Consider the following 23,931-nt stretch of genomic DNA (forward strand, 5'->3'; position numbering starts at 1 on the left):
ATATCCCTCCCTAACGGAGGTACGTTAGTATACCGTGAAAAGTTGAGCAAGGGCTGCACAGCACGTTCTCCGGGCCGTTACCAAGCAGACAGCTATAACACCTAGGACCAATGTCATGGTGATGTACTAGCGACGCAGAAATGTTGCTTAAGCATGCGATTGACTTGCTCACCACCTCAGCAGTTGGATACTCACATCAGCATGAAAGGACAGGCACACACAATGAACTGACAGGAACGCAGCAACGTCAGCCGAAGAACCCTCGCGAAAAAGCGACAGGCCTCCCAATGATACAGGACAAACAGCCTCCTCCCAGGTTTGTGAAACAAGTGCCGTGGCTGCACCAAAAAATAATTCCCAACGAAGCGGATCCACCCACACCACTCCCAAGTGAAACCTCCCGTGAATCTTAAGCTGGGTCAATGGGGCAAATTTTTTTCTAGAAATAAAGTGCCCGTCTACGTGCGTTTTTCATCGCGGATCCATCCGACCAGGGGATCAGACAGTACCAATAACCTTATTCCTCGAAGAAAAACCAGGAGAATGGACATGTAGCCGCGTTTCTCGGCAGAACAGGCTATTACTACCGTCTCATTTATGTGCACGTTCCCTGCAAATGCACTGAACAACTTACGATAATGGGATCGATCGATATGTACGAACGGGATCGATATGTACAGGGGATCGATATTGCACTACCGACCAGTTGCGGCCAACAGTTGTAACCAACCCGATCGCGCCCGAGTGCTATACGTTCAGAATTTTTAAGCCGAGTTATCGATCTTCAAGACGCCATAATTAGATGACTACATTTAGTCAGTGTCTCTTGATACCTTATGGAAGGTTGATAACTCAGCATAGGAAACATGAATTCATAATGCTGGAAAAGAGGAGCTGAAGGCCTTTCTTGGTTATACTAACGGCCTGAATGTTCTGTGTTCTACGAATTTTACCGGGCTAGGTTTGTAACCCTGAACGCCGTCCACAAGCGTTTCCGATCCTCACCCGTTTAGCTCCACACAAATGCACACGCGATAACGTTACAACACCTTACAGCACAGTGAAGTCGACAGCACTTCTGAAAGCGGGCCGCGCTTAAACCTTCGCACCAGTTCCGCAACTGATCAGTTAAGCAGCAAAACACCTTATAAGGCCATAGATATACCAGGGGTCGTCAAGTAGGTTACGTTGCATTTAGAGGCGCGAGGGGGAGGAGCAAAGCTGAGGCAGAGCAGTGAGGAGGAGAGAGGCTGGACAGCGAACATTGCCTCGGGCGTGAGTACAGACCGGGCAAAGATCTTCTTTTTTAATTCCAAACCTCAAAACCAAATGCCTTCTTTTCGTCTTACGCTACAACACGCGCGTGATTAGTTTCGCATTTTTAGCTTCATTACGGACCAAATGGACGTCCTCTTCACACAGCGTAGCTTGGGGAGGGGTTTTGCTATGCGCGGCCATAGAGTAATCAGGAGAGACTGGCAAAGGTCATCAAAGCTAAAATGCGCAACATTACCTGCGGACAGCCATCAATCAAGTAACGTAGCAAACGCATTCGCACTTGTACGGTGAATTAACTGTTCTCTTTGTTCGTGCGTCGTACCAAGCAATTTGCCATTTGAACCATTACTCGAATCTATGCTATAACCGTTCCTAAATAAATAACTCTGACGAGAAGATCTATCGCTACAGCATTTAAATCTCATGGCCACGACGTTGGCCACAACACCACGGGAGCGGCGCACATACTGGGACCGCCTGTCGGTGGACATCATGTGCGGACGGCTGTCAGGCGGCAGGCGAGCGCCGCCGCTCAGCTCCCCGCCGCGGCAGGGCCGAGCGCCGCGCGCCTCTGGCCGCCGGCGCGTCCCACCTTGGCACCGCCGGCTGCCGGCGCGTCCCACCTTGGCGCCGCTAGCCACCGGCGAAAGAACGCCAGCCGACTCGCGCGCTTGCTGCAGCTCTTCACTCAGCTGACGGCTGATGTCCACCCCGGCGTCCTCCTCCTCCTCGTCGTCCTCATCCTCCTCCTCCTCCTCGTCCGACTCGCACTCCTGGCTGTCCTCGTCGCCCCGGTAGTCCTCCCGACTCAGGTCCTCCTGGCCGGTGTCCTCGTCCTCGTGTTCGGTGTCAGCCAGGCTGCCGGTGGCCGCGTCCTCCTCGGCCGTCAGGCTCTGCATCGTCTGCCGGCCGTCGCCGCCCGGTCTCTGGCCAGCCCGTCCCGGCACGGTACGCCGCCCGTCCCACCGGCAGCCGGGAGCCGGCACAGCGTGGGAGAAGGGCGACGATCGTGAGACGCGCCCGGCGAGCAGGGGAGGGCAGACAGGCGGTAGCGAGGACAACACGTCTCCCCGCTTCCCTACCAGGATCGGGACATGGCGAGGAACATTGCGGGACGCATTTGAATGCACAAATATTTGACCAGTGGGCCACAGGTTATCAGGACGGACAAAGGGTGATGATAATGACGGTCAGTTTCTTTCCGTCTGTGCAGGGATAAGCTCCCACAAAGTCTGCTATCAACTAAGCAGGGTTCGCGGGCAGTCAGAGCTTTCCACGGGCGTCCGTCCGGCGGCGGACGCGGGCCTGGGCGGCAGGCGAGCCGACCGACCTCCTCCTGTGTCGTCTGCTCGCTCGTCTCCTGCTCATCCTGCTCGTCCTCGTGCTCGTCCCCGTAGTAGCGTCCGCCGGCGGCGGGCGGCTCGTCCGTCACCTGAGGACGCGTCCCGCCTCAGGACCCGCCTCCAGCACCGCCTCCCGTCCGCCGCGGCGCCGGACCGGCCGGGCGGCCGCCGCGCCGGCAGACGTGGCGCCCCGACCCCGTCCCACGCTGGGCGGCTGTCTACGGTCGAGGAAGCGATTACCACCACCGGTGTGAACTGGCAATGAAGCCGGTGCCCGACGCCACACGTGCAACAGGGTGGAGATTTGCTTCCCACCTGGTAAACAGCTGCAACCGACATGCGAAAGCCATCCCGCCGTCACCATGATGACGTTCGGACAGCCCGGTAAGACAGTCACACCAGCACCCGAAGCCGACGCTATGCACGCACGGATACCCAGCGCGAACTGCCACTTATCCTACCTTCATCGTGCAGTGATGTACGGCCGCCGCCACCACCACTACCACCACCACAGAGCCCGTGACTCATACCTACCCCAGCCAGAACCAACAGCCATTGCCACAGCTTCCCAACAGGCGCCGACGTACCTCCGTGCCCTCGTCGTCGTCCTCCAGTTCACCCTCGTCCTCGTACTCGTCCTCATACTCGTACTCGTCCTCGCCCTCGCCGCCGTCCTCGTAGTGGTGGTAGTGGTGGTGGTCGATGCTGCCGGTGACGCGGACGCCGCCACCGCTGGCGCTGGGCCGCGCCGCCACCAGGCTGGGCCGCGCGGCTGAGGCGCGCCCCAGGTTGGCGAACTCGCCACCAGGGCCAGACGGCGCGTGCAGCGGCGAGCCGACGGCCCCCGACGACTCCGACTCGGCCACTGCGGGGATCACACGCCCGTCGACACCGGTCGTCCCAGTGCCGGCAGAGAACAGGCCTCTGCGCTCGGAAATCTGGAGCTATGCGTGCCGCGATCCGTCGTTAATGGGGCTTTCAGACGCACTCAGCTGCTGAGGCTACATGACGTTGCCTGCCTCTTACCCTGGCGGGAAGGGCGGACAACGCAGGGTATCGAACCCCGTACCTCTGGCTGCTCAGACGCGCGGTGGTTAACGCAGACGCGTTTATCACTACGCTATCGCCACCCCGATCCCGCTCCGTAACGCGTCATCTAAGTCAATGGGCCTGAGAGGTTACAGTGTACGTTAACTACGTGCAGCAACTCTACGTGCAGTAGGGAGGGCAACGAGCTATCACATAGTTTGTAAAAGATAAAACAACAGCACACAATCCGCAGTTCAGGCGCGTGCCTCGATTACGGATTCTGCCCCATAAGTGGCAACCAAACAACAAATACAGAACACCTTCACAAAGCAGCAACGTCCCAAACCCGAAAGTGACTGGAATCCACGACCAAAAGAGCCCCCGTCGCAGCTCGAGCCTCCAGTCGAGCAGCAGATAGCCTCTCGCTGGCTGTCGCCAGCCGGCTGCACTTACTGTCCGCGCCGACGTCCCCGGAACGGGAGGCCTTGGCGCTGGCGTGGCTGGAGCCGGCGCGCACGGCGCCCGAGCCGCTGCTGCCGGCGGCGCCGGCGGCGCCCACCCGCCCGCTGGAGGAGCGCGCGGCGGCGGCCGGGCCCGACTCGCTGCTGGGCAGCAGGGACGCCTCAGCCTCGGCGCCGGCCGAGGTGGCCGAGCTGGCCGGCATCGGACCGGAGCCGCTCGACGTCTGCTTCAAGGAGGCCGCGCCAGCCGAGCCGACCTTGCCCACTCCCGAGCCGCTGGAGGGCACCCTGCCCACCCCCGAGCCGCTGGAGGGCACCCTGCCCACTCCCGAGCCGCTGGAAGGCACCCTGCCCACTCCCGAGCCACTGGAGGGCACCCTGCCCACTCCCGAGCCGCTGGAGGGCACCCTGCCCACTCCAGAGCCGCTTGAGGGCACCCTGCCCACTCCAGAGCCGATGGAGGGAACCCTGCCCACCCCCGAGCCGCTGGAGGGAACCCTGCCCACGCCCGATCCGCTGGAGGGCACCCTGCCCACTCCCGAGCCGCTTGAGGGCACCCTGCCCACTCCAGAGCCGCTGGAAGGAACCCTGCCCACGCCCGAGCCGCTGGAGGGCACCCTACCCACTCCCGAGCCGCTGGAAGGAACCCTGCCCACTCCCGAGGCGCTGGAGGGAACCCTGCCCACGCCCGAGCCGCTGGAGGGCACCCTGCCCACTCCAGAGCCGCTTGAGGGCACCCTGGCCACTCCAGAGCCACTGGAGGGGACCCTCGCTGCTGCTGACCCGCTGGAGGGCACTCTAGCCACCCCTGATCCGCTAGAAGGCATTCTCGCAGCCGAACCGCTGGACGGAACTTTGTCCACTCCGGATCCACTCGAAGGCACTCTGGCGGCTGATCCACTGGAAGGTACTTTAACCGCTCCAGAGCTAACAGATGGTATTCTCTCCACCCCTGATCCACTGGACGGAACTCTTGCTGCCGAACCGCTGGAAGGTACTCTGTCCACTCCCGCGTCACTGGATGGCACTCTTCCCGCTGATCCGCTGGAAGGCACTCTCGCTGCTGATCCACTGGAGGGCACTCTCGCCGCCGATCCACTGGATGGCACTCTTGGCACCGATCCACTGGAAGGCACTCCCGCCGCCGATCCGGAGGAGGGCACCCTCACGACGCCGGAGCTGGCGGCGGCGGGCGCGCCGCCCAGCGAGGCGGCGCTGGAGCGCACGCGCGCCACACCGGCGCCGTCGGACGGGACGGCGCCGGCCGCCGAGGCGCTGGTCGAGGCGCGCACGCCGGCGCCGCTGCCCGACGCACGGGCCGCCGCTGACAGCTGACGGGATCTGGCGGCACAGGGAAGACGCTGATGACAGCGCTGCAAACGCTGTTGGTTTTTCAGTCGCGAATAAGAAACCGTGTCAGATCTGTGTGTGTCATTGGGGTTTTACGACGCACTGAGTGCTGAGGCTATATGGCGTCGCCTGCCTCTCACCCTGGCAGGAAGGGCGGGCACCGCGGGGAGTCGAACTCTGGTTTCCTCTGGTTTCCCAGACGCGCAGCGGTTAACATGTTAGATTTGAGTCAAGGCACTGCTTAGTCGCGAGATAACAAATGCTCACCTTGTGCTATCCAGCTGCCGTTCCCTGACTCCCGCTCACCACCGGGATAACATGTACACAGACATGTTATCACGATTGGTGAAATACATCTGGGTTGAGACAGTGAGAGGTCAAACATCGGACTCCTCGTCCACCGACAGGGCCATGTCGGCAGGGCCGTTACCGCCTCTGAACAGATGTGGAAACTTTCTACTGAACGGTGGAACGGCACGGTTATAAACACCCAGTAAACTTGTACAGAACAGCCTTTAGACACAAGAGGTACATTTGATCACTAAATTACATTCAGAGTACCTGGGGAATGACTAATGCTTACATTATGATATTGTTGAACGTCTTTGTCACTTAGCACTAGCTTCTCCTACTTACATGAGGTAGTGGCACAAAACCGACACGGCGACTTCCGAGGCCGATTGTGAGCAGGCCCTGCCCTCCCGACAGGAGCCCATGCCAGGCTCCGGCCGTCCCAGCTCTGGCCGTCCCGGCTCCGGCCGTCCCGGCTCCGGCCGTCCCAGCTCTGGCCGTCCTGGCCCCGGCCGTCCCAGCTCTGGCCGTCCTGGCCCCGGCCGTCCTGGCCCCGGCCGTCCCGGCTCCGGCCGTTCCGGTCCCGGCCGTCTCAGCCCTGGCCGTCCCGGCTCCGGCCGTTCCGGTCCCGGCCGTCTCAGCCCTGGCCGTCCCAGCTCTGTCCGTCCCGGCTCCGGCCGTCCCAGCTCTGGCCGTCCCGGCTCCGGCCGTCCCAGCTCCGGCCGTCCCAGCTCTGGCCGTCCTGGCCCCAGCCGTCCCAGCTCTGGCCGTCCTGGCCCCGGCCGTCCCGGCTCCGGCCGTTCCGGTCCCGGCCGTCTCAGCTCTGGCCGTCCCAGCCCCGGCCGTCCCAGCCCCGGCCGTTCCAGCTCCGGCCGTCCCAGCTCCGGCCGTCCCAGCTCCGGCCGTCCCGGCTCCGACCGTCCCGGCTCCGGCCAACCCAGCTCCGTCCGTCCCGGCTCCAGCCATCCCGGCCCCGGCCGTCCCAGCTCCGGCCGTCCCGGCTCCGGCCGTCCCAGCTCCGGCCGTCCCGGCTCCGGCCGTTCCGGTCCCGGCCGTCCCGGCTCCGGCCGTCCCCGCTCCGGCCGTCCCCGCTCCGGCCGTCCTGGCTCCGGCCGTCCCAGCTCCGGCCGTCCCCGCTCCGGCCGTCCCGGCCCCCGCCGTCCCAGCTCCGGCCGCCCCAGCTCCGGCTGTACCGGCTCCGACCGTGCGCAGGTGCGCGCCCCGCCGGCGGCCACGGTCACCACTCTGTCGACTAGCCAGCTCCACTTCGACGGACACTGCCTGCGGGATGCCGCACTAACCATTCGCCGACGAACGACACCCGTTCTGTGTCAGCTATCATACAAATACGAGCCAGGACAAGTCGGTGCGGTGCTTCTGCCAGTTCGGCGTGCGGGGCCAGGCCGATAGCGCCCGGCGGCCGGGTCCAACACCGGGGCCCGCTCCCGCCCGGCAGCTCATACCGGTCGGGGCCGACTGAGCGGCGGTGGAACCCGAACTTGGCCCCGGGCGACCGGCCGGCCGCTCTGCCCCCGGCAGGGGCGCAGTCAGGGCGAGCCGACGGCAGGCCTGCCCCGGCGCCCCCGGCAGGGGCGCAGTCAGAGCGCGCCGGCGGCAGGCCTGCCCCGGCGCCCTCGGCAGGGGCGCAGTTAGGGCGCGCCGGCGGCAGGCCTGTCCCGGCGCCCTCGGCAGGGGCGCAGTCAGGGCGCGCCGGCGGCAGGGGCGCAGTCAGGGCGTGCCGGCGGCAGGCCTATCCCGGCGCCCTCGGCAGGGGCGCAGTCGGGGCGCGCCGGCGGCAGGCCTGCCCCGGCACCCTCGGCAGGGGCGCAGTCAGGGCGTGCCGGCGGCAGGCCTGCCCCGGCAGCCTCGGCAAGGGCGACGGCAGGCCCAGCGGCGGCAGCAACTGTCACCGCGCCCTGCCCTGCTACCAGGGACCAGCTCCATAGAGCGCGACCACAACGTAGGCCTTCCTGATTTGCGCGGTAGCACTCACCAGTGCTCCTTGCTTTCACTGACTCTTCGCATGCAGCGGTGATGCAATAATCGAAATATGCACAATTGTGCTCGACTTCACAGGTTCGTCATATTCATCGGCAATAAAGCATCAAACTCTCTATGAAATGAAGCTATTTCCACTTATACGCATTCAAGATGTGATCTTTCGCAGCCTTTTGGGATTCAAATATTGCGGTCCATGGATATGAATTCGGATTCCAATTCGAAATTCGAATAAATATAACCTACCACTCCTACTAAAACTGCCACTTTTAATTCGGGCTATTCAGCCCGATGTGGAACCGCTATATACAAGGTGCGTTTAACTGACCTCACAACATTGTAGCCCCGGGCTATATTTACCGTACTTGTCTGCATATCCAAATGGAAGCTTTCAGGAGCTCGTGCACGTTTCAGGATTTGAATCCTGTTGTTCAGGGTTCCAATCGTCGGTTTTAAGACTCGAAAGTTCCCAAGATTTGGATAGATTTGAATAATTCTGAATGACCGCAAGTCCGAGTCACCGGTTCCAGAAGTCATTCATAACCGTAGTCGCGGCCGCACCTCACCACTGAAGACGGCCGGGATCGGACCGCACCTCACCACTAGAGACGGTCGGGATCGGACCGCACCTCGCCGCTGGAGACGGCCGGGATCGGACTGCACCTCGCCACTGGAGACGGCCGGGATCGGACCGCACTTCACCACTGGAGACGGCCGGGATCGGACTGCATCTCACCACTGGAGACGGCCGGGATCGGACTGCACCTCGCCACTGGAGACGGCCGGGATCGGACTGCACCTCGCCACTGGAGACGGCCGGGATCGGACTGCATCTCACCACTAGAGACGGCCGGGATCGGACCGCACTTCACCACTGGAGACGGCCGGGATCGGACTGCATCTCACCACTGGAGACGGCCGGGATCGGACTGCACCTCGCCACTGGAGACGGCCGGGATCGGACTGCACCTCGCCACTGGAGACGGCCGGGATCGGACTGCACCTCGCCACTGGAGACGGCCGGGATCGGACCGCACTTCACCACTGGAGACAGCCGGGACCGGACCGCACCTCGCCACTAGAGACGGCCAGGATCGGACCGCACCTCACCACTGGAGACGGCCGGGATCGGACCGCACCTCGCCACCATAGGCGGTGGGGACCGGCAGCAGATGAACAACAAATGAACGACTTTTGTAAGCCCTTCGTCCAAAGTACCGTAGCTTCCGCAGTATCCGTCGAGGCTGCTATCACAAATTCCACACTGACAGGCAAAAAGCCACAACTTTCCTCCTGGGAGGTAAAATTTTCTCCGAACACCGGCGAGTTTGGACAGAGTTCCTGTAGTAGTCCCCAACATCTAGTGTAAACCTCTCTGCTCATGAAGTCCATGGCCCTGGAGGCCGTGACACCTGCGAGGAACCATGGACCATGATTCATAGTCCACAATCCATGTCCTCCCCTTCCCTTGGCAACGCCCCTGTACACTGCACCACTTCAGCTTAATCCACCACGGTAGCTTGAACATGACTGTCACCGAAAGGCTGGCGGGAAAAGCACAACCTACACAGAGGCAGGTAATGATAACTTGCCTTTCGATGAACCTCATTTCCCGCATGCCCGACACTTACACCTACCCCACAGCATTACCTGACTACTGAGATCATCCCATCACACCTTGGTCCACGAGCCCGATACCAACCAGCTAACCTGCGTAGTGCATAACCGATCCGCACATCGTTACATAGTTGCCGTATGCGATTGTGAGAAGCCTGAAGTGCGCTGAACGCTCGATTGAGCCGAGGGACGGCGGAGGAAGTCAGGCTCCCTCTCACCACATGGGCTGCGGTCAGGTCACGCGCCGCCCCCTCCCCTTGGCCCGACCCCTCCCCGCCCCACCCGAAACGACCGCACGCTTACAGTGACACGACTGGCTCCTCGCCCTCCTCCTCTTCATCAAGTCCGGCCAGATCCGCGGCGTCCTCCCCAGCAGGAGGAGCGTCCTCAGAGGGAGGAGGATCGTCCTCAGAGGGAGGCAGACCGTCCTCAGAGGGAGGCGGCTGGTCCTCACTCTCCTGCAACACAAAGGGCACCCGTCAGCCCAGGCTTGCCGGCAGTGGCTTAAGAGCCCCTTTGAATGTGTGAGCTTGGCAAAGTAACTTCACGTACTAGCCTCCGCTGCTACATTCCACCACCAAAAGCACATCATTATTGCCTGCATTTTCTCGACTTGCTTCGCGGCTACGTTCAGCAGAGTGCGTAGTTTGATAACGGAGAGGGTACTACAGGTATCTTGCTACGAACAAAATAAATCTAAAAACGTCCAAGCAGCACAACTTAAGCATAACACTAAAGAGTGTCTCTTGCGAGTGGACCAAAGCCGGCTTCGCACCAGGGACATCCGTTCACTGACAAGAATGTGACAATGCTAGCAGCAGTGGCAGACCACAAAAAGGTCATACGAGGGGGTAGTGCCGTTACGTCATCAGGACAACTCGCTCACCGTCCTCCGTTCCGCACGTGGGCTGGACGTGGAGGAGCGCCTGTATGCCAGACATACCATTACATGCCAGAGCGCTTACACAGACCAGGTGTAGCCGGCGTGGAACCTGATTAAATCAGTCAGTCCCTTTCTCCCTCTCTCCCTGACCTGCTCTGATGGCTGCTCCAGTTCTGACTGGCCCGCTCTGATGGCTCCTCCAGCTCCGACTGACCTGCTCTGATGGCTCCTCCAGCTCTGAGAGCTCCTCCTGGCCGGCGTCGGTAGTCACCTCGTCGGAGGAGGGCGCACTGCTCAGCTCGTTGTCCGTCTCCGTCAGCGTCTCCTCCAGGTTCCATTGTCCTGGGCGACAACAGCGCGCGGCACCAGTCAGCGCTACTGGGCCGCCGATCCTTCACTGGCGCTTCCGATCGCTGATCTCTAACTCATGGATCGTCTTCTCGAACAGGAAGAGATCAGTGAAATTATTACATAAGATCTATACCTTGGGACTGCAGGAGCTAAGAGCAGAGAAGGTACCCCCCCTAGCTAGCGCTTAGTTAGCTAATAAAGTGCCTACAAGTACCACAGGGCTGTTGCGGTATGGTGTTCATCTCGATCGCTCACGTGGCTAGAGCGGCTGCCTCCCGATCTACCCACCAGTGGCGGGGCGGGTTGGGTTGGGTCGTTTTCGGTGTTCCCTATTTGACCCCGACAGAAACGGCCTGCGGTCGGTGGCAGCGCTCGTGCTAAAGGTCAGTTGACGTCCAAGGGCAGGACGCACCGTGCCGAGCATTGCGGAACGTTAAACTTTCGCCACCCAACTCTGTCCTTGACCTGGAATCGCGCGGTCGGATGGCGGGAGCCGGGGCCCACACCAGCCTGTTCAGTTTGAGCTCTGATCCCAGAAATCCATCCATTCAAAAACTTCGGATCAAATATTGTTAAAAAGTCGTTAAGATGCTGGGCCCTGACCCTCTCGTCGTCTCCAGTCCGAGCCCCTGCCACGCTACCTGCGCGTTCCGCGTAATGCGGAATACGGTGGTAAAAAGGCATCCGTCTCGAAATAGCCCTCGCAGTCGGTGAGACGTAAAGCCTCCCAGAAGAACTGTTCCCCGGGGATATCAGCACGCAGACGACTGATACCGTCAATGTACCCTGGCATTTTCCCGACAAGGCGCCATGTCCATGGAGGTGAACACTGGCAAGCTCCTGTAAGGATCTCCCACAGCCAGTTGGCAAATACTTAGGACAGCGCCAGTCACTGCCACCTTAAAAACAAGCTGATGCATACCAGTGCGTGAGACAACAGCGTTACAGCTTAATGGAAGGATTAGGACGAGGCATTAATATCACGAATGGACTACATGCTCTATTGGGCTACCATATGGACTATATGGACTATATGGACTACATGCTACATGCTCTATATGGACTATTGTCCTCGTCTGGCCTGTCGGTATGTTCACAACGTTTCGGCCAGTTACCTCTCCGGCCATCGCCGTGTGTCACAGAGCCCTTAAAGGACTGGATGTTGTTTGGCTTTCAGTCACAATCCCAACTATCCCCCTGGAATTGCTCGGGTTCAAGCCAGGGATTTCTCAGCCCGAGTCCAGTTTTCTACCAACTGAGCTGACTGGGAAGGTTAGCTAACTAGGAAGGTAAGCTGGCTAACTGGGAAGGTTAGCTAGCTGCCTGCAAACGTTAGCTCAGTTAGCAGGTCACGGCCTTAAGAACGCCATGTCAGATCTATACAGCGATCTTGCTGGAGCTCGCTAACACTTACTTAGTTAAAGCAGAGAAATTCATCAACATGCACTTGGCTAACCTCATACGAGCTAACAAGAGCCAACTAAAGCCTTCTACGCAATTATCCGGCCAAATAAAAACAAAACAGTCCACCACAACTTCACCGAAGGACAATGTCTGAGTAGTCCCCTGTTTCCCCACATAAGGGCAGGACCCGGCACGACTCGCCGCCATTCACCGATGGACGTGGAGCTGAGGTACTTGTGCAAGCCGCAGAAGATCTCCAGCAGGTTATAGATGGCGCGCGGATCGCCGGCGATGACGTCGGCGCCCGAGATGTGCGAGAGATCGATGTGGATCAGGTCGAGCGCCAGGTGGTTGATGATCGCCTGCACGTTGGCCACCTCCTCCTCGGTGTTGGTCGGCGTCTCGATGATGCCTGGCGGGACAGGGACGCGGTCAGCACGGTCGGACGGCGCACGGCAAACACGCATTGACGTAATTACGTCAGCAGTCCCGCTTGCTGGCAACAGATGGCGCCACGGTCGACGGGCCAATCACACCTGTCACCGCTAGATGGCAGTGGCGGTGAGCAGTAATGCACCTGAGGTGGAACATCCCGATACATTAAAATCCCGTTCGTACCCGCTAGCGCTCACGATTAGAAGACCGAGCGATGCATCATGCACACCTGCATGCGTACCGACCATGCATGCCCGCACCAGAGTGGCATGGCGTTTCACTTCAGCTACTAAGCACAGACAGCTGCTACGAATACTGACGTGAGTGTGTTGGTAAAGACCTTAGCTTTCCTTACTCAACCGCCCTATTTACAGCGTGCGTCCTTCGGATCACGCAAGAGAATGTAGAACATCCCGTACACATGAGCTTAGGAGCCATGACTCGAGATAGCCGAGCGGCCTGCAAACAAGGCGTCATGCGGGTTGTGAGCCTCACCTTCGGGTACCCGATGGTAGAGCACCTGCAGCAGGCTGGTGAACAAGTTGGAGCGGATGCCATCGATGCTAGTGACGCGGGGGATCGGCAACTCGCAGCGTTCGATGATCTTATTGGAGAGCTTGACGCAATCTTAGGAGGCACGCACGAGTGTCAGCGCCGTGTTTCGTAACTGGGATCTCTTAATATTATTACGACCAGAGGAGCAAAGTACAGTATCCCTGAAGATCAGCATAGGCAATGAAAACTGGGCAACGAAACTGGACATGGATAATTATGATATTTCAACCATAGAAAATGTAACATGGTCTGTGCCTGATGATTGCTGACATAGGTGGCTAGTTCCTATATTTCCAGACATCACTCCAAAGGGAAGGTATGTAATAGTCATATCGCATTCCTTATCTATGCTTATCTACCACAACTGTTTTGGGAAAGGCAGTAAAGGGATGAGCATTTGCAATTACCCAAGCCTGGTGTTACTTGATTTCAGCAGTCAAGTATTCCATCAGTCATCATGTGCATTGTCACATGTGAAGGCATGACTGGATTGGTGTCACTGGTATGGTAGGTGCCAATGACAGGTTTGCCAGTGCTTCCAAAAAATATAAAGCACACCACACCATTGTGCGGAAACGTTGCTTGGTTGACTACGTTTTAATGTGAGAAACTTAAACAGGTAATGAAACCAGGTGATACTGAGCATGGTCGAACGACACAAGCCACTTGCCAATACAACAGCACCAACATTCTGACTATTGGATCATTGGAAAGCAAATACTAGTAATTGCTTGGATTCATGGTGAATGGCAGACAAAAGACTCCTCCACATTACCCACCTCTCTTTCTGATCTTCTTCTCTGCCATGACTACATCATAACAGGATCACTTACAATGAAAGATATAAATCTGGAAAATATCATGTCATGATGTGGTCATGGAGCATACAAAAAACACTAAATTGAGCAAATGATGGACAGATTGTTGACCCAAAATTTGGTGCAGGATACATTTTTAGAAGAGAAACACATAACAGGTGTTTTGATTGTTATATGCATCATCACATTTAGGTCAAAAGCCTAAAAATGTTAACATTTAAGCTTCAGTTACCATCAATTCCAATTTTTCAACAAATCAAACTTGTCAACCTGGACCACTAACCAACTACCTTAAACTACTTAACAGCTTTCAAACTTCACCAGATGTGGGAACAGAGGAGAGGATATCAAAGAGTCCAGCATGTTTCGAGACAAAATCTAACATGGACCAAAAAAACCCAGAAAACTTGTTTTTTTCAATATAGCTAATGTTTGCTTGACAACAGCAGTTAACCAGGATCAACTATTACATCAAAAGTAAAAACATTTCATCTTTGGGCATCATAGCTAGGACAAGAAAGACAAGGGTACTTGTGTGGGTTAGAGCACCCACCATACAGGTGGATGGATTGGAAGGCAGACATTCTTACCAATTTAGTCATCAGGATGGGCCAATATGAAACAACCCACCTTGGCTATTATCAGATCATTAAACAGTACCTGTGGCTTTCCAACCAGGCTGTAAAAATACATGTTATGCAGAGCATGTAAGGCATAACACCTGATGTCACAGCAACAATTTAAATGTACATGCACATATGTGTGTGCACTGAATGCACAAAGTCTGGTGCATAATGCAACTATTTTTATAAAGAAACATCTTCAGCTCCTGACTTTTGACAGAGTTCAAGTTATGCTGAGTTTACAACTTTCAGTATACAAGGAGGCACTGGAAGCAATCTTGTAATACATGAAACCAATTAAAAAAAACAAAAACAACATCACTGTCTCAGATATTGCCTCCAAAGAAAGCTTTTAGGCATGAAGATCTTTAAGACCCTAATCTCACAATGAGACTGGAAGATCCTGGAACAACATAAATTACTGGAACTAATTATCATTAATGACAGCATGAATGAGAGAACTTAATTTCCACAAAAAATGATCTAAGCCAATGCCCAAATGTTATGCAATTAGGCAGAAGAGCAGCAAAACTGCAAATCCATGGCCATAACAAACAATACAACAACCTGCATTTGAAAATCCCGCCCTTCTCTTTCGATTTCCTCACACATTCAACTTTACGAAATCGACTTCAGCGCGGGCCTGCACGTCCTCAGCCGTTATCCATTGAGAATTGAGTAAGTTCCAGAATACAACAGCGAATCAGATGATAAATGGCCTGCTGTATCAACGGCCACTGACAAAAGTTGCTGACTGAAGACTGGACTAAGGATGTCGTTAGCCTTGCTGAGGGCAGTTTCTGAAACGATACATTTCTTGCGCGCTAGTTACATAACATTTATTTCCATGACAACCAATGACGCAGAGCTCAGGACATGTACTAAAACGCTGCGGCCTCAAAATGATATCTGCATGATGTGAGTGGCTCATCGAACAGACTGCATCACCTTTCATCGAACAATATGCACGCTAAATATTGCCAAACTGCGAAAGCTATCAATCCCTACGACACCTTACGCCTGTGAATGAAATGTTGCACTGTAACCATCCGTCGTTAATTGTGTCCGATCATCTCAACTGTGCGACTTTTGAAATTCGTGCCCGCTTACCACGCTCTGCTGTGACAGCAGAGCTGTCCATGTAACAACTGAAAATGGTCCATCCCCCAACTTTTTGAAAGCTGCCAGCAAAACATAGCTGCCCTCCTCTGGGCGAGTGCTCACAGATGCTCTCAATCCACACAAAATGGCTTAAACGTAGTCGTGTTCAAATCGCCCGCCCAAGAGAAGAATGCGCGAGATAATTGACGGGCACGCTATGACAATGTGAGTCGCTTCCACACAGCCTTCATAGGCACCATGTTTGATTGTAGGCACTCAGGGCCCAGTGCCGAACTTCCCCGAACGCCTGGAGGTTCCACCCATTGTTCGGCCTACTAATGCCATCTACCCAACTCCACACCATCCCACGTCTTTCCACGTCCTATCAGCCTGCTAAGCTTACGCTTTTAGAGTATGCAGATGCAAACATGTTTCTTCCTTGACTCACGACGGCGGGTTCTCCCTTCGTTCTGTAGCAAGACGCGCCAGACAAGCGACTGTTCGCTGCGCCGCCCCAGTGACGCGAAAGCCAGCGCCACCGCAACGGCGCGCGCTCAGGCAGGCCAATGTTCTCGGCGTACCGTTCCAGTGACGCGTGCGCAGCCGTCGGCGGAGCGGAATAGTTTGAGCAGGCGACTGCTATCTACTGCGCCGTTCTAGCGGCCAAGCGGCCGATGAGGTTAAGTATTTGGGAGTATGATGTATGTATGAGTATGATTATGAGGCCAACTATTTGGCGGGAGATCATTGTTGCTGGTGCACGATATGTGACAATAATATTTATAAATAACAAAAATATATGTACATGATAATTTTGTGACTAATCACCCGTGTATAATACATATGCTTGGGAGTATGTCAGCATCAGGTGAAGCATCTCCCAGCAGACAATTGTGGCCGATGCAATAGCCAATATTTCAGCATCATGTAGAGTCACTCAACTGTGCTGGCATGTGTGCTTCTCTCCTTCGGGGGCAGATCAAGATTGTGGTAATGCCGCAATGAAAACAGCAGGTTCTGGAAAAACTGTTTGATATGCAGTTTTTTTTTCATTACTGGGCAACACAGGATGACAAATCCAGAAGTACGCACGTGACGTCTTTCATTAGCTTAGCACCGTTAATATGCAATACATTGCAAACACGCCACCAACGCTCAACATAATTCACACAAGTGAGTTGAAAATTAACTCACGCATCACACCACGTAACACGCCCCTGTAGGGACTAGAGCCCGCATCGTGGGAAGACTGTTTTAGCCGCAGGTTTCTGATACATATCAGAAAGAGCATCCTTGTTTGTGGAGGGAGGGGAAGGGTCGCACCACCAGATTCGAGACATGCCGTGACCAAGAGCCAGTCGCACCATTGTTGCGCTAGTAAAGACGATCAAAACACCAGCATTGAGCAAACGCGTGCCCAGCTAGGTATCTGGCCAACACGTTGCCATGCGAAGCAGCTGGAGAGAACCGGGCGGACACGGGCGCTGACGTACAGCCTACTGCATCGGACGGCAGTGACCGCCAGTCTAGCGTGCCAGGCAGTGATATCAACAGCCCGGTCCATCAAACAACGCTGTCCGACAGAACGCCAGATAGTGATGACAACAACAGTCCAGTTCATCAGACGGCGGTGACCAACAGTCCAGTTCGTCAGACGGTGGTGACCAACAGTCCAGCCCGTCGGACGATGGTGACCAAGAGTCCGGTTCGTTAAACGAAGGTGACTAACAGTCCTGTCCATCAGACGGTGGTGACCAACAGTCCGGTCCGTCAGTCGGTGGCGACCAACAGTCCAGTGCGTCAGGCGATGGTGACCAACGGTGCATTCCGTCGACAGTAGTGACCAACAGCCCGGTCCGTTAGATGGTGGTCACCAACAATCGGGTACATCAGAGTGAACACCAACGGTATGGTTCGTCAGACGGTGCTGACCATTAATCCGGTCCGTCAGACCGTAGTGCCCAACAGTCCGGTCCGTCAGACGGTGGTGCCCAACAGTCCGGTCCGTCAGACGGCGGTGACCAACAGTCCGGTCCGTCAGACGGTGGTGACCAACAATAAAGTACACCAGACAGTGATGAAAAACAGTCCGGTCCGTGAGACGGTGGTGACCAACAGTACGGTCCGTCAGACGGTGGTGACCAACAGTCAGGTCCGTCAGACGGTGGTGACCAACACTCCGGTCCGTCAGACGGTGGTGGCCAAGAGTCCGGTCCGTCAGTCGGTGGCGACCAACAGTCCAGTGCGTCGGGCGATGGTGACCAACGGTGCAGTCCGTCAGACAGTAGTGACCAACAGCCCGGTCAGTTAGATGGTGGTGACCAACAATCTGGTGCATCAGACAGTGAACACCAACAGTGTGGTCCGTCAGACGGTGGTGACCAATAATCCGGTCCGTCAGGCGGCCGGCAGATCCGGGATGCGGGTGATCTGGAAGATCTTGACCTTGGAGACCTCGTCCATGAGGAAGCTGGACTGATTGTTGGCTGGCGTGGCCAGCAACCGCGGCTTCAGGCCTTGAACAGCTGGTGGCGACAAAAGCTGGTCGTCAATAGCGCGTAGCAATAACAATTGTCAGTAACAATAACACACCACAGCAAACAATGAAACAAGCAGCAATTCCCATCTGCCTTTGTTTAAATGACCCTGAGAGGCACGGCCCGCGACGAATGACAGTGACCGCACTGAAAGTTAGCTGGCGTCAGAGGGCCTGATGGACCGTGCTGAGCATTGCGACACGTTAAATCTTCGCCACCCAATTCTGCCGTTGATCTGGAGATGCACGACCGGATGGCAGTGGTCAGCTCTTACACAAGTTCTGATATACTTTGTTGTTGGTCACCACCGTCCGTCTTACAACCACTTTTTCTCCATATAAAAACATTTGCTGCATTGTTTTTTTGCACACATGGCATACCTCACACATATAACATATGATATAGTCTAATTAGTTATCACTTGACCCCAGCCTTACAATACTAACATAAATTCAATTTCTTGAATATGTATTATCATATATATATATATATATATATATATATATATATATATATATATATAATAGATTGCCACCACAGCACAAGCACGGCTGCTTCCAGTCGGCTGCCATTTTCGGCGCCGGGCGGCCGAGTCGGCCAGGCGCGTCGCTGACCTAGCTCGGCCATCAGGCGGGCAGTGGTGCCCTCGTTCCGGTCGGTCAGCGCCATCAGCACCTCCGGCGGCCGCCGCACGTGATCCAGCAGCAGCCGCAGCGTGCGAACCAGCGGCTCGTGCAGTTCCGGGTTGTAGGTCACATCTGAAGCAGTCGGATGGAGTCGGTGCTGTGGAGACATGACAGTGTAGTTCCGGGTTGTAGGTCACATCTGAATCAGTCAGATGGAGTCAATGCTGTGGAGACATGACAGTGTAGTTCCGGGTTGTAGGTCACATCTGAATCAGTCAGATGGAGTCAGTGCTGTGGAGACATGACGGCGCAGCTTCAGGTCGTAGGTCACACATGAAGCAGTGAGGTGGAGTCGGTGCTGTGGAGACATGACAGCGCAGCTCCAGGATGTAGGTCACCTCCTTGTTGACCTGAGACGCTCAACTTTGAGGGGGGGGGGGGTTACGTCGACACCGCACGAAATGTGGGAGAATAATGACATCATCATCATCAATGTTAATATCAAGTGTTATTGGATCCTTTTGCTTGAGCAGTCATAAAGAATAATCTCTGCAATCATCAGCGTCGTCACGACCGTTCAGGTTCCCGTGCCACCCACCAGCAGTGAGCACCAGATCCACGTCTAGGCCGCCGGCCTCCTCGGCGGTGAAGGTAAACCAGTCCAGGGTGCCGGCGCGCAGCTCCGTGCCGTCCAAGGTCATACGCAAATCACCGACGCAGGTGGCGCCACCGTCGGCCGGACCGCCGCGCGGTTTTAGCGGCGCGCTGGCCGGCGCGTCGGAGACAAACGCCGCGCACGCCGACTCGTCCACAACTGGCAAGTCGTCCTTCGCGAGTTCGAGATTTTTCAGGACGTTGTATTTCAGCATCTGAAATTATGAATGCACCATAAGCTATGCACAAAGTTAGCAATTGCTCTGCGCAAGACTTCGGAATCGAAGATCCTCGGTGCAGATGCACCCCAGGATAACATGAAAGATGGTTGGAAATTCTGGAGTCCATTATTCAATTGTTAGGAATACTTTCTGCAAGCGGATCTAATTATCCCAATCACGAGAACAAAAGATACAGATACTTCAGATGTATCATGCATAACGCGTTGACCTCGGCATAGATCGACAACGATAACGATAACGAGAACGATAACAAATAACCGAAACCTAAGCTCAGTACCATAGATCCATGAGTGGTGATCAGGTGTGGTGATCAGGTGTGGTGATCAGGAGTGGTGATCGAGACAGTATCCGGAAGCAGTTAATAAATATCCAGCCAGTGCAGTACAGGACGTAGCAGCGCCGGAGGCGTCGGCGCCGCGCCCAGGCGTGCCACCCTGGCCCCCTGCGGCGACCGCGCCACTCCACTGACCTCCACTACCAGGGGATGGCCGTCCGTCACGTGGTAGGAGGCCGGTGAGCACGTCCTGCACAGCGCCAGACCTGCCGACGGCCGGACGGCGGGTGTCAGGTGGCGGCAGTGGTCGGAAAAGACAGGCACGCTCGCCGCTAGCGCCGCCCTCACGCCCCCCCCCCCCCCCCCCCCACCCACCCCCCTCCTGCACTGCCAGCGAACAGCGGGCGTCATGGCAGTAATGCAGCGAACGCTGCCGAAAGGCTCGATAGCAATGGTCCACAAGACGCTGTATTCAGCTTGCGACACTGCCGTTGGGAGGGTGCGCGCACGCGCCGGCGGGTTCGTCGACACCAGACAGATGGCGTGTGTGTCGGCTCGTGATGGCTTGTGCGCTGGCGACTTCGGGGCGCGGCGTCGCACGCCTTTCCCTACCCGGAATCTGCAGGAATGCGTGCGCGTGCACAAGCATGAACAGCGGCCAGATGAACGCAAGGGTAAGAGCATCACGTCGTCCAGCAGTTGCCAGCACTTGATTCCGGTTACCGACGCGCAGATTCCCGCCGACAGCACGACCTTCGCGTCCATGAATCACTGTTCATTTGTGCGTGCCTGTGCGTGCGCGTTTGACTGCACACGCGTGTTGAATTGCGAACATACACGTGTGCTGCTCTGGTATCTCGGCGCACATCGCACGCCTGAGTCAGCGTCTGCAAGCCTGTGCTCGAGCACGCGCGTCGGCGCGGTGCGCCGGCGTGCCCGGGCGCGCGGCGGTGCCAGCACTGACCGGTCAGGCCGAGGCCGGCCCCCAGCTCGAGCACCCGCCTGCCCTGGATCGCCTCCGGCCGCAGAAGGTACCAGTCCAGCAGCGCTTTGCCCGCCTGTGGACGCCGCCGAGCGTCATGACGGCGCGGCCGGTGCGGGAGTGGCGCCACCGGCCGGTGCAGGAGTGAAGGTGCAGCCGGGGGCGCGCCATCTGGCTCGGGCAATTGGTGGCCAGTTGGAAAAGCAAAATACGCCACCGATGATATCAAGAGATAGTTCATTGACCGGCAACAAGTTAACAACACGACACACAAGACACATGTGAGCCTTATTGAAGCAACCGTCGGCGACAGCTTGCTTGCGACAGCGTCGAGCACTGGCCGCACTATCCCGATGACTGTTTGGCCGCGGTGCCGCTCTGTCGGCCGGTGCCACCCTCACCTGCCACGTGCGCAGGCCTGTAGTGTCGGCCGGTGCCACCCTCACCTGCCACGTGCGCAGGCCCGTAGTGTCGGCCCGTGCCACCCTCACCTGCCACGTGCGCAGACCTGTAGTGTCGGCTGCGGCGCCGCTCTGCCGGCCCGTGCCACCCTCACCTGCCACGTGCGCAGGCCTGTAGTGTCGACCGGTGCCACCCTCACCTGCCACGTGCGCAGGCCTGTAGTGTCGGCCGGTGCCACCCTCACCTGCCACGTGCGCAGGCCTGTGGTGTCGGCCGCGGCGCCGCTCTGCCGGCCCGTACCACCCTCACCTGCCGCGTGCGCAGGCCTGTAGTGTCGGCCGCAGCGCCGCTCTGCCGGCCCGTGCCACCCTCACCTGCCACGTGCGCAGGCCCGTAGTGTCGGCCCGTGCCACCCTCACCTGCCACGTGCGCAGGCCTGCAGTGTCGGCCGCGGCGCCGCTCTGTTGGCCCGTGCCCCCTCACCTGCCACGTGCGCAGGCCCGTAGTGTCGGCCGCGGCGCCGCTCTGCCGGCCCGTGCCACCCTCACCTGCCACGTGCGCAGGCCCGTAGTGTCGGCCCGTGCCACCCTCACCTGCCACGTGCGCAGGCCTGCAGTGTCGGCCGCAGCGCCGCTCTGCCGGCCCGTGCCACCCTCATCTGCCACGTGCGCAGGCCCGTAGTGTCGGCCGCGGCGCCGGTCTGCCGGCCCGTGCCACCCTCACCTGCCACGTGCGCAGGCCCGTAGTGTCGGCCGCGGCGCCGGTCTGCCGGCCCGTGCCACCCTCACATGCCACGTGCGCAGGCCTGTAGTGTCGGCCCGTGCCACCCTCACCTGCCACGTGCGCAGGCCTGTAGTGTCAGCCGGAGCGCCGGTCTGTCGGCCCGTGCCACCCTCACCTGCCACGTGCGCAGGCCTGTAGTGTCGGCCGCGGTGCCGCCCTGCCGGCCCGTGCCACCCTCACCTGCCACGTGCGCAGGCCTGTAGTGTCGGCCGCGGCGCCGGTCTGTCGGCCGGTGCCACCCTCACCTGCCACGTGCGCAGGCCCGTAGTGTCGGCCGCCATCAGACGGCGGTCCTCCCAGAGCGCCACCACCGCCGTCTCGGTCAGCTGATACACCACGTGGCCGTCGGTGCGGTCGGCGTCGGCCGCCGAGCTGAGCTGGCCGTGGATGTGGTACGCCAGCTCCGGTACCTCCCGCCCGCTGGCCTCCAGCTGCAAGCGCAAGCGGCAGACATGTTCTCGCAGGTGTCACACTATCACAACCAAGGTACAAGGTACACGGCGGTGCGGGCTTACGGGCTCGACCGAAGCACTGCACGTCTGACCTTCCTAGAAGACGAGTAAAAAAAGCTAGCATCTCTCGCATTATGTTGGACATCATGACAGCTCTTAGCTATTAACCTCAGAGTGTCCTCAACATAGCATTGCATGGCCTTGACACGCTTCCAAGTCCAGCAAATCATTCGAAGAATATCCAACGATGAAACAACAAAAGCAACAAATATCCGAATTCTTACACCAAGCTCAACATCTGCTGTACATTCATGCCACAGGCACCTTTTTGATGATATCGCCGATGATACGAAAGCGGTATCTCGGAGGCGGCGGACACCGCAGGGCGAAAGGCGACAGGAACAGGTGGAACAGCAGCCGGAGGACAGCATCGCGGAACTCGTCACCATCCAACCCGGCCACCAGCGACCCGACCTGCGGCAGCAGACCGCTGCATTACCGACAAGTATTGCAGTATGTCATCACATAACAAACCGAGTAATAAAGTAGGAAGTGCAATGAAATCGCAACACGTCATCATATACAACGTAATAAAGTAAAAAAAATATTTAACATAAAGTAGAAATGAAATCGAATACAGGTGTACAGACATGAAAGATTGAATGTTTGACTGCTGACAATAACTGACAACTGACTATGCACTTTTGACTGGTCACCTCAACTGATCCCGCTAACCCATTTGGCCCGTGGCCACCATGACCCGGCATTCCAATGGCGTGGCATGCATGATGAGATTCCGAAAGTATGGGTTAATTTATTGGAAGCGAATTTTCAACTCCTGGGTTCAGTCACGCTCCGTTGCCACCCTCGTCCTTCAACAAGCCCACTGTCGCTAAGGCATATTCCAGACCGCCGCACACCCACGCATACGCATGGCCGAGACTGCACATCAGCTTTGCTCGTAACTCCATCTGAGACTGTACGATTATAGCTACACCTCAATTCCCCCACTCGGAAGTAAACAAACAGGAAGTAAACAAACACTCGGAAGTAAACAAACAGGAAGTAAACAAACACTACACTTCCAAGTGAACTGTGCAAACAACCAATCACCGCGCTGACGGGGGGCCCGCGTGCCGTGCTGAGAACGCCGAAGGAGCGGGTTAGAAGACAGGGGCAGAAAACTCCCCACTCTCCGCCCCCCCCCCCCCGGGGGTGCAGGATTAACACAGGAACAGGGGACAGGGAGCGACCGCAGGCACGGGTCGGCAGATACACTCCGGATCGGTGTTCGTGACGGTCGCAGGCGTCCGGCGCGGACGAGACGTCCAGCGCGTCGGCCAGCTGGACGTCCCGCGCTGGACGTCCAGCGCGGGACGTCCAGCGCGGACGAGACCGACGGCACGACGCGTCGGCCAGCTCGGACGCGGTGCCGACCCCAG

The 23,931-nt window shown here is 57.4% G+C and overlaps 2 protein-coding genes across 2 annotated transcripts in view; both read right to left on the minus strand.

Moving 5' to 3' along the window:
* Nucleotides 1-1,194: 1,194 nt before the first annotated feature.
* Nucleotides 1,195-15,196, minus strand: LOC119095122 (aspartic and glutamic acid-rich protein). The gene is made up of 11 exons (XM_037218009.1): nucleotides 15,179-15,196; nucleotides 13,775-13,844; nucleotides 12,936-13,067; nucleotides 12,217-12,417; nucleotides 10,465-10,592; nucleotides 9,671-9,825; nucleotides 5,425-5,452; nucleotides 3,209-3,295; nucleotides 2,609-2,710; nucleotides 1,902-2,180; nucleotides 1,195-1,221 (listed from the first exon to the last, which is right to left on the minus strand). Exons 2-11 carry the CDS (start codon nucleotides 13,800-13,802, stop codon nucleotides 1,195-1,197), a joined length of 1,167 nt encoding a protein of 388 aa, XP_037073904.1. The 5' UTR covers nucleotides 13,803-13,844; nucleotides 15,179-15,196.
* Nucleotides 15,197-17,934: 2,738 nt separating this feature from the next.
* LOC119095123 (protein-lysine N-methyltransferase EEF2KMT) overlaps nucleotides 17,935-23,931 on the minus strand; it is an 8,599-nt gene continuing 2,602 nt past the window's right edge. The window contains exons 4-11 of the mRNA XM_037218010.1: nucleotides 23,766-23,847; nucleotides 22,814-22,979; nucleotides 22,283-22,468; nucleotides 20,835-20,928; nucleotides 20,066-20,136; nucleotides 19,299-19,569; nucleotides 18,689-18,832; nucleotides 17,935-18,062 (exon numbers count right to left, since the gene is read on the minus strand). Of these exons, the coding sequence (XP_037073905.1) occupies nucleotides 17,935-18,062; nucleotides 18,689-18,832; nucleotides 19,299-19,569; nucleotides 20,066-20,136; nucleotides 20,835-20,928; nucleotides 22,283-22,468; nucleotides 22,814-22,979; nucleotides 23,766-23,847 (1,142 nt within the window). The remainder of the gene's footprint in view (nucleotides 18,063-18,688; nucleotides 18,833-19,298; nucleotides 19,570-20,065; nucleotides 20,137-20,834; nucleotides 20,929-22,282; nucleotides 22,469-22,813; nucleotides 22,980-23,765; nucleotides 23,848-23,931) is intronic.

The sequence above is a fragment of the Pollicipes pollicipes genome, unplaced genomic scaffold (assembly GCF_011947565.3).
Source record: "Pollicipes pollicipes isolate AB1234 unplaced genomic scaffold, Ppol_2.1 Scaffold_4219;HRSCAF=4965_pilon_pilon_pilon, whole genome shotgun sequence".
Taxonomy (NCBI): Eukaryota; Metazoa; Arthropoda; class Thecostraca; order Pollicipedomorpha; family Pollicipedidae; genus Pollicipes; species Pollicipes pollicipes.